Source organism: Centruroides vittatus, unplaced genomic scaffold (genome assembly GCF_030686945.1).
Source record: "Centruroides vittatus isolate TY-2023 unplaced genomic scaffold, ASM3068694v2 contig_2433, whole genome shotgun sequence".
NCBI classification, from domain to species: Eukaryota; Metazoa; Arthropoda; class Arachnida; order Scorpiones; family Buthidae; genus Centruroides; species Centruroides vittatus.
This window is the reverse complement of record NW_027121533.1, coordinates 402,187-414,965: the sequence shown is the minus strand read 5'-3', so window position 1 is coordinate 414,965 and position 12,779 is coordinate 402,187. Positions and strand designations below refer to the sequence as shown.

The 12,779-nt window shown below is 30.8% G+C and overlaps 1 protein-coding gene across 2 annotated transcripts in view; it reads right to left on the bottom strand.

The window, feature by feature from the left end:
- LOC136971285 (protein lap4-like) overlaps nt 1-12,779 on the bottom strand; it is an 82,314-nt gene that overhangs the window by 17,813 nt on the left and 51,722 nt on the right. For both annotated transcript variants that reach the window (XM_067265746.1, XM_067265747.1), the window contains exons 12-16: nt 8,327-8,443; nt 6,578-6,656; nt 5,401-5,567; nt 3,462-3,599; nt 1,002-1,068 (exon numbers count right to left, since the gene is read on the bottom strand). In XM_067265746.1, the coding sequence (XP_067121847.1) occupies nt 1,002-1,068; nt 3,462-3,599; nt 5,401-5,567; nt 6,578-6,656; nt 8,327-8,443 (568 nt within the window). The remainder of the gene's footprint in view (nt 1-1,001; nt 1,069-3,461; nt 3,600-5,400; nt 5,568-6,577; nt 6,657-8,326; nt 8,444-12,779) is intronic.

The following is a 12,779-nucleotide window of genomic DNA, read 5'->3' as shown; positions in this document are numbered from 1 at the left end:
AAAGAAAAATTCAACACGAAGCAACACGCAACAAAGAAAAATTCAACACAAAGCGACACGCAACGGAGAAAAATTTGAACTTCGGACCGGTTAATGTATTTTTTCGTACATAATGGGTAATCAGAACAAATGACTAATCGAAACAACCCGAGTCCCCAATTGATTCCGATTTTCGACTCTCTACTGTAAAACAAATTCTCAATGTTTTTACACAAATGTTTTGCTTCACCTACTGGTGTGTCTGTCTATCAAAATTTCTGTTAAGTTTCTAAGATGGCTTCATAGATAAATGATGGGTGTTTGTGCAAAATCAAATCACCCCAATTTTTTTCTTTTTCGGTGAGAAGTCAATTACAATTAGCATTTGCCTGGACATATTGGTAAATTGTGCTACCTCAACTGAAAGACATTTGATTGCATCTTATTTCAAGTTACAATTAGTATAAACTATGTCAATACAAATTAATTAATTTATTATAATTAACAAGAGATGGCAGCCTTAACAGCCTGCTTCTGCAAATTGCTTGGTAATTATTAGTCTTATAGCCTAATAAAGAATCCAGCTGTTCATTTGGTATTTGTAACAACTATTGGATTAGCTGTATTTATTAAAGTGTTAAACTTTGTGAGGAAAATTTTGAGTATGTGTTTTACATGCAAAAACTCTGTAATGGAAAAGCTACTGCTTACATTTATGTAAGACATAGTTCTCTCATCATGTATCTACAACGAAAAATACATTTATATCTTAATATGTATCCTACATATTTAAATGAATTTGTTTTTAGTTTAAAAAATAAATTTTTCAACAGAAGTATAATAGAACTTGCAGAATTTTTTTTTACTATGAAAATTGTGCAATGACTCCTTTATTGCATTTCATAAATACTCTTTATACTATTATTGTTATTATTTTCTTTGAGTTTGCCTATTGAAGAATGAATGTTCAAAGCATAAGAGCAGACATATATATTTTGCATTAGAAAATGTTTGAAAATTACCATTTAAATTGTCAGAGATCTTGGCATCAATTTCCTCCTTTTCGGGGGAGATAAGTGGTGAAGTTTCCTATAAAAATAATAATTGGTGAAAAATAAACATAAATAATGGAAATATAAACAAAAACTTTCTTTTATATCTGATATAGTTTATAGAATAATACAACTGTTTACGTTTGTCAGAAACTGACATTTAAGTTCTTAAGAAAAGGATTTTTGTAAGTAGAGGAACATTAATTGAATAAATTTCACTGTAAATATAAACAAGAAATTACATTCCTGTGTACATAAGACAGATGTTATAAGTTTCATCTTTAGTGCAGTGTTTCATGGACTTGTTCTCTGGCTTAATGAGTAATGGAAATATGCTATTTTCTGTATGGTTTATGCAAAGTAACAAATGATAATTTCTTTCCATGATACAAAGGAAGCAACTTTCTCCCAAATTTGTTTTGACTGAACACTCAGAGCCTTGTGGAGAAAATGAAGGAATGATTTTTAGTGAAAATATTTTTCAGATAATTTTTCCTTCTTGAATTCACACTCAACGTATGAGATTCTGTTCCTAGTAATTCAAAAATGTCAGTGTTTAAGCTCTGTCCTGTTTTAAACAACCAACTAGTTGTTTGTTTAAATTCATGATAATTTATTTATAATACGCTATTCAATTTATGTTCTTTCAAGAAAGGTGTAATTTTATTCCGGTCCCAAATTGATTTTCAAATTGTCAATTAACTATAATTAATTAGTTCTTAATCCATACTGATTAAGGACTAATTAAGACCTTTAATCAGTCCTTAATGTTTCATATAATGTAAAAATTACATAAAGTAGTTTTTGTTAAAATATTTTGACAGATTATTTTTATACCAAGATGTCACGATAAACATATACAATGTGTCTATAAAGTCTCTATCTGCATTGGGAAAATAAGTTTTTATTTGCTTTTATTGCCGAATCCTGTGATTACAACCAAGAATGCATGACTGCGGCATTGCTGCATATTCAAAGAAAGAAACGATAAAATCGGAGAATTTTGAAAGAAAATTTCATAAGACCCTACAGATCAGGAATGTGAAACTGGCAGCAAAAGTTTCAACTGACTCCTCAGTTTATGATACATTTGACTACAATTTCTTTATTTATATATCAAAATGGAAATTAAATAACAAATATCCTAATTATATAGTTTCTATATTGATTGAAAGCATCACTGTCAACAGGAATCATCATTCTACTTTTTTAGAACCATAATCTGATAAAGTTTGAGTCTAAGAGCTACATCTATGTATTTTTTATTTTGTTTATTATAGAAATTACAAAACTTAAAAATAATAAAAACAAGGTTATATTTTTATTAAAACAATGTGAAGTATAAATTAATGGAATGTAACAAACAAAATGAGGAACATCTGTCTCTACCAGTTCTCTTCCTTATCAAGATCAAAGTAATGTTTAAATATAAAATAAAACCAGAAAGAATAGATTGATCAACCTATTTTATGTAAAATAAGAAATTTTAACATACATTATTTAAAATTACAATTTAAATTTATTAGGAGTTAGAGTTGGTCCAGTTTTACCAACTCCAACTTGGACTCTGGTAACTTATGAATTGCTTTCTACTCCAAACTCCATAGTCCTGCTACAGACGAGACAATTTATGAATTGTTGAATAAATTCAAAAGAATAAAGTTCTGAATGCCAGGGTCATAAATTTGTTAAATAATTCTTTGTTCCAAATCTGTTTTCCTCTTTGCAAATATTTTAAAAATTTTGTGAATCTAACTAAAAGTCTTTTAACAGCTTATATTTCAGGCATATTACAAAAGATACATTCCTGACACATCCTTGATAAAATGGCCAGACCCTCCAAATAAATGTTGACTCCATCATAAGACTTATTTCCCGAGATGTGAAGAAAGGACATTTTAATATATATATATATATATATATATTTTTTAATTTTTAACAATTTTCTAGTGCTGACATATCACTATTCTTAAATATTATTCACATAACAATTATGTGAACATTATTATTAAATATTTAATACACGTAACCTTTCTGTTGTTCTTTAATTGAATTTAACAGTTATCTATTGTAAAGTTATCTATTCCAGAGAAGAAGAAAAGTTTTTATGATTAACTTTCTTGGAAAATTTAAGTTTAAGAAAGAAATGTTTACGTTTACGAAATGTTTTAGATGCCATATTTTGACTCTGATTGATTGATTAGTTAATAAAGGTTAATTAAATATAATTAAGACCATAACCCAAATTCTATTTGTTATATGTGAGCTGACCAATAAAATTTCTAGATTGAATAAGGGCATGGGAATGATGCTCTGAATGCAATAAGTATTACGTGACAATGTTTTTGGTACTGAGGGATGCAGATTTGTACAGTAGTAGGTAACACCTTGCCAAGCAACTGTCTGTAAATTATAGTTTATTTCACTTACCTTGTAATCTTTTTTTGTATAGAGTTGGTCTAGCCTACTGTTTTTCGAATGAGGTGCCATTTCTCGAGGAGAGAGTTTATTATTACTTTCAGCCCATTTATTAATATTAAAATCAAATTTTCCATACTGTGCATCATCCTAGAAAAAAATTAATTATTTAATTCTGAACATTTTAAAAGATTAACTTATTATATACACCTAATCCTGTTTTTACACGAATCTTTTTATAAACCATTTTGATTTAACAATTAAAATAATAATTTTCTTTTTACGCGAGTTGTTTTAATGAAATATACAAAAGGTTTTATATGAATTACCATAGTTTTTCATGAAACATTTTTTATAAAAACTCAAATAATATGCATATAAAAAACGCAAATTAAAGGTGGTCTTGATCTAGCTAACAAATTGGGTAATCATTTTGTCAAGTATAAGGAACAACTTTTAAAGTTTTAATGTGATCTGAAAGCATTAATGTCATCTTATAGAGAATTATATAAAGGTCTAGCCACAATACGAACCCAGCCATTAACAACTGAATTTGTTCATAAACCACTGTAACATCGGCAGTACAGAACATTACTACTAATGTTCAGTTGTTCACAGAAAGAACTTCACCTGTGGATGAAGAACACGATAAAGTATTTTTAGCAATAGCAGTGATATTGCAATCATGCACAAATGTATGCATTTATTGTCAAAATGACAGTGATTAAAATCTTATGTATAACTCATATTACATATTCTACCCAATTTTTATGTTCATTAACTCTTTACGTGTTTTTGTTTTTCAAATGAAATTTATGTATCTATAATTAATTTTTATTTTAATGTATTTATTTATGTGTAATGTATATGAAATAAAATTTGATAACACACACACAAAAAAAAATAAAATAAAATGGAAGATTCTATCAAGACTTTTCATATGATTTATTTCATTATTTTCATTGATTTCTTAGATCTGTAACCAATCTTCTAATTTTCCATATATACAATGTATTTTTTTACATGTAATTTCTGGGAATCAATCTAGTGTGTAAAAACAGAATTAAGTGTATATAAGAAATCCACGAGTTTATGACAGATCATGACGGATGTCATAGAAATGGGTTAAAATAACCCCAAAAGGTTATTTTAACCCATTTCTATGAAAATTTTTATGTAAACATCTGTCATGATCGAATCAGATTGAATGACAACTGGACTAGCAACAAATGAATGGGAATGTTAACAGGCCATTGTGAAACAACAACAACCGATGGTGAAAGAAAGGAAAAGCGACACCATGACGTCAATGCAAGTCATTGTCAAGCTCACACACCTGCAAAAGTAACCTTTGCTTTCAAAACAATGGAAGATCACATGACTAAGTTCCCACGCAATCACATAAAAGGTGGAGACACCAGAAGTTAGGTGCACTTTGAGGAAGTTATACTTTTGATTGTAACCATCATAGTCTCCCGGACTTCCACTGAATGGATTTGATCCAGTTCCAGGAGAAGACCCTGGGTTGGATGACATTCATTGGCTACGAAGCTTCCATACGAATGAACAAATGTCACATCAGTTAAAACATAGAGGTATACTTAGATATTTCTGAACTCTCACATTAGGCACGTGGCATAGGAACTAGATTAGTCGCTGTTCTTTTGTAAAACTCTGTATTTTAACTACATTTAACCTCATGAACCATATGTATTCTTTAGATTTAGATGTATAATAAACTTTATTTTTGTTAAATGTTAAAGACCTGTCAGTCACCTATTGACTTACCCATTGCACCTCCCCACTCAATAACTTGCCCTCCTATCAGGTTTAAATCCATCCACAGACAACACGGCAACAGGTCGGTGAGACCTGTTGCCGTGTAAGTGGCATTTTAGGGAACAGCCCGTGCCCCCGGCTTCTCACATTATATGTAAAAGCATCTCCATACCTTTGAAAATGAATCAGATTTTTCTTGAGTAATTTGACTGTCACTGGCAACAGCGCTGCAATGAAAAACTGGATGCTCTTCTCTTTTAATATCTTCAACAGGTAAGTGTTCTTCCATATTAAAAGAACATAAAATTTCAGTGTCGTCATTACTTTGTATACTTTTATCTAAATTAAATATAAAAAGTTTTAGTATATAGTGTTAATCATTTTAAGAAATACAAGCAAAACAAATTTTTTCAAATTAATAGTTCTAATAAATTTTTTACAAGACATCAAGATAAAATTTTTATTGAGTTTTGCAAGTTGAACTATTGTAGAAATTATGAAATTATGTAGAATTATGCTATATTTACTCCTACATTCATTATATATTATATAAATAAAAATGCATGAAAAAATGTTATCTAATGATATAGAAGATTGGATTTATTATACCAGCATACAATAAGAAAAATTGTCTATTGCAAGTAAGTATGGATAAGTAGTGAGGAATTAAATTCCAAATCAAATAACCAGTGAAAAATTATTATAACTTGACTAGATTTCACTTCAGATCAGCAGAATTAAATTACAATATGCCACTTACTTCACAATTATAGAAAGTCTGTTATATGAATTCATATAATTAAATTTATTAATAGATATCAAATTAATCAATTCACTCTTTAAATACACATATATTTGGAGTGTCAAACAAATATAGAACAAGACTCTACTGTAGATATACAGTAGAATCTTGTTCTATGTGGGATTTAAATGGAAAACTTTCTGATATTTGAATCATTTTCAAGAAGTCATCAGATTTGGATAACAGGATATGACTGTAACTGATGTTTGACAATCATTTTAATAGAAATTCAGTACTTAAAAATTTGTTTATATACAAATATTGTCAAAAATAATCAGAAAAATAAAAGCAAGAATATTATATAAAGTAAACAGACTACATTTTGGTAATTATAAATTCATATAATTATTCTGCAAGTTAATTTATTATAAAATATTTTAAAAATTATTTTTTATCCTAAAAATCTTTAGCATATTTCACACGTATTTTAACTTTTGTAATTCTGCAAAAATTTTTATGAACAATACCAACTGGAATTTCTTAGATTATTAATATAATAATAATAATAATAATAATAAAAGTTAATTTCTGTATTTCCTCCACATACCTAAATTGTCTGAAAATTCCTCATTTTCGGAAGCAATGCTCGATCTCTGAGGCCGAAATACACCAGATTTATCACCTTTCTGTAATAAAAAGAAACACATTAGAGTTCTATTCGGTAATAAATTTCTACATTTATCCAAAATATTTTTTTATTTTCTAGTGATTTTCCAATAATTATAGTAATTCCCATATAAAACATTTGCCTACAATTAAATTAGTATGAATTTAAAGCTTTGTGGGAATGTATATTCTCCTAACCAAGCTACACATTAATTTAACAATTATGAGTAAAGGTAAAAAAATAAAAGATGCTAGAGTGTGGTACCAAACCACTAGAACTATCATCTACTAAAAAGACAATGTTTAATGTTTCCATTATCTATAATGCTGCTAAACAAAAGCAGCTTTGTAGATAGGAGAGCTTATGTAAACTATAAAATATACTTTATTGTATCTGTTTCAGATAAATTTCAAATAATAACAGATTTTATTATTTTAAATAGCTCATACTGAATATAATGATCTATATTTTACTTTTATTGATTGGAAATAAAAATAACTGGGATTTAAAATTAATTCCAATTATTTTGTGAATTTTACTATTACTTTTTCAACTAATACGAACATTTTTCTGATGTCATTGATTATTACAGTGATTCGTAAAGAAATATAAAATCAAATTTATGTTGAAAGGTTTAGAGAAGTCTCATTTACATTGATAAAATGTTAAAAATCTCATCCAATCTTTCCATATGGGTTAATAAATGAAGAGTACAGCTACACGAATCTAACAATCTGGAGCACATGCTAAATTGCTGATGCACACTCATAATATATTCCAGGAGCCTCATTTAGGAGTGGAAAGCTCCTAGCCAAGACTTAAAGCCCTTGTAAAACAACTTTAATTGAAACTATTTTGTTAAACTATTTACATTTCAATTTTAAAAGCATCTTTTGTATTTTATGTTTTCTAGATCTTTGTTTCTAAAATTAAAACTTTGATTTTAAATTGCCACCACCTTTCAAATTTATCTAATAATTGTTCTGCTTATACATAGAGTTTTATTTATGGATATTTGTTTAATGTAATAACCATTTTATAACAAACTTTTATAAAATGAATTTGATTATATTATAACACAATGATTTGTCAAAACTACAATTCTCTTGCTTCAGTGTTGAGTTTATACTCATAACGCACACACGAATCATGATATCCGCTACTTCCATTTTAACCTTCAATTTCACAAAGAAAAAATCTAATTGACACTTCTAGTAAACTGATTAGAAAATACCTATTGAATAAATTCTAACACTTGTTCAAGCTTGTCAGACAAGCCCATTTCAACAAAAAACAACAGAACTTTTTTGGTCACCTGATACTTACTTAATAATTAAAAATAAATTTTTGAAGTTTTAATATTTATACAAGATATCAGTGTCATTCATTAGTTTTAAGTTAAATTTTAATATCTATTTATCTAAAAATTAGTCACAATTTAGCTGAAAATAACTTAAAAAATTACACTTTTTATAACTTCATATAAATATCAAATTTAATATGATTCTTGAAGACATAAATAATTTTAAAATATTTGTTTTTGATTTCTTTAAAATAAATATCTTCTATGGATATTAAAAATTACGTAATTGTTGCAAAGTTTGTAATTGAAATATCTGATATTAAATCTATTTTATCGAGCAAATTTTAATGAAATTTTTATGCAAAAGATAAAGAATTTATAATTACCTCATCATCAGGAATAAGAACATGACCATCAATATTTTTCCCTTTCTGAACAAATAATTTGTTGTGTCTGGCTTTTAGTTCTTTTGGATGTGGTGTGTCGTGACGAATAAATTGAGTCTGTAAAAGAGATAATATCAATAAATTAAGTTTTTAATAGTAAATAATAAAATAAAACATGTATAACATCAGTAACTCTGTCTGTTGCTTAAGAAAGCCAAAAATTTAATTCTGAATTTATCTTAACAAAAACCCGAGTATAATTTATATTTCTTTATATCAATGTTCGTTGATAACCAGTCCAAGGAATATTTTAATGGTTTATGTAAATTACAAAAAAAAAAATTATATGAGGAAATTAAGAATGTTCTAACAAAAAATAATCATTTTAAGACTTAAAATTCTACTCATGACTTTTGTGAATAGGGAAACAAACAGTGATTATATACAAGACTTGATTAAATTTCTCCATGCATCGTGTTAAGTAAGAATGATGACATTGGAGAATGATTTGACTCTTGTCACTGGCTACAATTTTCAAAAATTGCAGACCTATAAACTCTCAATGGCATCCGTCTGTCCATCTTTCCTTAATCTTGAGAACAGAGTTAGATACATGAAAGTCGAGACCCGATATCGAAAGCTTAGGGGAATGAGGTCCCAATTAACCATACATGAACTTCCAGTTTGGACTGAAAGTCACATTATTTCAATTCAAAAATTTTCTCCTGAACAGAGTTAGATAGATGATCTCTATTGTAAACAGGAAAAGTATGATATATGGGGACAAAGCTCTACTAAAATTAAGAACATTGTGATGACATCGCAATAAATAATTCCTCGTTTATTGTTTGGCAATGTAACGCCAGAAATGAATTTTGGAATTCCTATATTTTTGTGTCTGTCAGCTGAGCTAAAAAGAAAAAACAAAAATGATTCAAAATAATCATTTTGAGGTTGTTCAAGACAATGGCAGAGAACCAGAAAAGCTGTAGTTTTTTAAATTAAATCTACGAGTTTTGGCTACTAGGCTTTTTAAAGAAGACATGCAGTGAAAGATTTTTATTGTAAATGTCAAGCAAATAAATTAGTCCATTACTCATTTTCTTTATTATTATTAGTAAATAATAATAATAATAATAATAACTCTCCCGTGGTCACTACCTGGTCGTGGTGGGAGAGCCCAGTAATTTTACTGATCCATAGGGCAATGCAGGCTGGAGCATAAGCTCCTGGTAGGGACACCCATGCCAGTAAGGTCTATGGGGAGAAATGAAGCTAAGAGTGACCACACCCACATTCTGTGGAGATATTTATTATGGTGATAACTAGATCAAAGTGTGATACCGGCTCGGACGTCGCCCGGGTTAACAAGGTCCGCGTTCGTGAGTTAGGCAGAGGCTCACGTTCGAAAAATAGGCCACAGTCTCCCCTGGTTACCGGTGGCGAAAGCAGCACCGGCCCAAGCATGGCTACTGCAATGCCCTCAACAGATGTGAGGAACCAACCCAGCCTTGGTGTTTCTGTGGCAATGCATCCACAGACCACAAAGGCTGGAAAACCACGCCAACGGATGAAATGGACAGTAGAAATGAACGAGTTTATCATCCGTACTTACTACACAATCACAAAACTTGAAACAAACATGACAGCATACAGACAACAACTACACCATAAATTCACACAACAATATCCTCACCTCACTGTCACGGAACAAAGGGTTGTTGATCAAAAAAGAACAATTATACACAACAACCTTATTGCACAAACAACACTTGAACTTATCAAACAACAGGTTGCTGATCAAATACATCAACAGACAGAAACATCTAACATTAATGAAGATCATGTAACCTGTCAGGATAATCCAGCAACAAGCATTGATAATAACACACATACAACAATTACCACTAATGATACTACAGACACTTCCTCATCCATCACTGATAACATAGACTTGGATTTAGTTAATACGCTCTCACTTATATTTCAGGAAACACTCACTAAATATACAGGTACAGATCCCACACAACGACCACGAATACCAAAAATCAACACGTCAAAGGAAGTAGGAAAAACACTAAATTATGTAAACACTCACTTACTACCACACTACATTCATTCAATTTCTACACTCGCAGACATTCATACATTAGTTTATGCTGGGGCAGTCACAGTAGTGACACACCATGGACTGAAAGTACAATCACAGACAAATACACAGAAAACACAATTCTATCACAAGCCTGCCTGGCAGAGAAGAATAGAAACACAAATAAATGACATTAGACAGCAATTAGGCAGGCTAACACAATACACTAAAAACAACATAACACCCAAATTAAGGAAACAGCTCAAAAACATTTTCAAGAAAATAAAAACACGCACAAAACATGAACATCACAACACACACATTACAGAATACATTGATACACTAAAACAAAAACTTGCTGCCAAAGCACGTAGACTCAATCGATACAAAACATGTACACTACGAAAACAACAAAATAAATTATTTACAAACAATGAAAAACTCTTTTACAGACAAATTAATAACAAAGCAAACACTGATACACAGCACAGTGGCACACCAACAGAAGAAGAACTCACAACATATTGGTCTTCTCTTTGGTCCAGTGCTGTCATGCACAATGCTGATGCAGGCTGGATCGAGGAGGAGAACAGAAACTTGCACAACATACCAACTATGCCCTGTGTTGAAATAAACATACATGATTTCCAATACACTGTTAACAGAACACACAACTGGAAGACACCTGGTGTAGACAACATTCACAATTTCTGGTACAAAAAGTTTACATCACTGCACCAGGAACTAGCTAAACACCTAACACACATCATCATCAATCCACAAGACATGCCAAATTTTCTTACTCAGGGCATCACCTACATGAAACCTAAAAACAACAATACCACAGACCCCACACAATACAGACCAATTACATGTCTTCCAACACTCTACAAATTATTGACATCCTGTATTGCAAACAAAATATACAAACATGTTGAAGAACACGACATTCTAACAGAACAACAAAAAGGTTGTCGTAGAAACCACAGGGGATGCAAAGAACAGTTACTCATAGATTCAGTCATTCTACGGCAAGCACACAGACAACACAGAAACATACACATGGCATATATAGACTACAGAAAAGCATTCGACAGTGTTCCACACAGTTGGCTGCTACATATCCTACACATGTACAAAATACATCCATCACTCATTGCATTCTTTCAAAACACTATGCAGCACTGGAGAACAACACTACATCTCAGGGTTAATAACACTTCCATACAAACAAACCAAATTTTTATTAGGCGAGGAATTTTTCAAGGAGATTCCTTGAGTCCTCTCTGGTTCTGCTTAGCCCTGAACCCATTATCCAACATGTTAAACAACACGCAATATGGTTACAATATTAGACACAAAAAAACAACACAGTTTACACTGTCACATCTCATGTACATGGATGACATAAAACTTTATGCATCCACACAAAAACAACTTCATCAACTCCTACAAATCACACATTCATACACCAAGGACATACAAATGGAATTTGGCCTAGATAAATGCAAAACAGTTCACATAGAAAAAGGAATCCTGAAGAAAGAAGATTTTGCACTTGGAAATGGAGACATTATTGAATCCATGGAAGAGGGCGAGTTCTACAAGTATTTAGGATTCCAACAGGCCAAACTAACAGAACATACACAAATAAAGCAAAGATTAATTAAAGAATACCAAAGTAGGTTAAATGCTATTCTCAGAACACAATTAAATGCAAAACACACAGTTAAAGCAATAAACACATATGTCATCCCAGTACTCACATATTCTTTTGGAGTTATACATTGGACTCACACAGATCTTGAGCAACTCCAAAGGAAAACAAGAACAACACTTACTAAGCATAAACAACATCATCCTAAATCCGCCACAGAAAGATTAACCCTTCCACGTAAAGATGGCGGACGTGGCCTGATTGACATAGTTAACCTTCACTACAAACAAATACAGTCACTGCGAGAGTTTTTCTACAAAAAACAAGAAACATCACAATTACATAAAGCAGTAACTCTAGCAGACTCGAATAACACACCATTAAACTTACACTCACATCATATGGACACAACACAACATATAAAAAGCATAGACACCATTAAGCAATCGTGGGCTCGAAAGGCACTCCATGGCAGGCATCCTTATGATCTGGCCCAGGATTTTGTTGACAAAACTGCGTCAAACAGCTGGTTAGCTCGGGGATGCCTCTTTGGGGAGACGGAAGGATTCATGATTGCCATACAGGATCAGGTCATAAATACTAAAAACTACAGAAAACACATACTCAAAGATGCAACACTCACAAATGACACATGCAGAAAATGTCACATCATGCCAGAAACTATACAACACATCACCTCTGGTTGC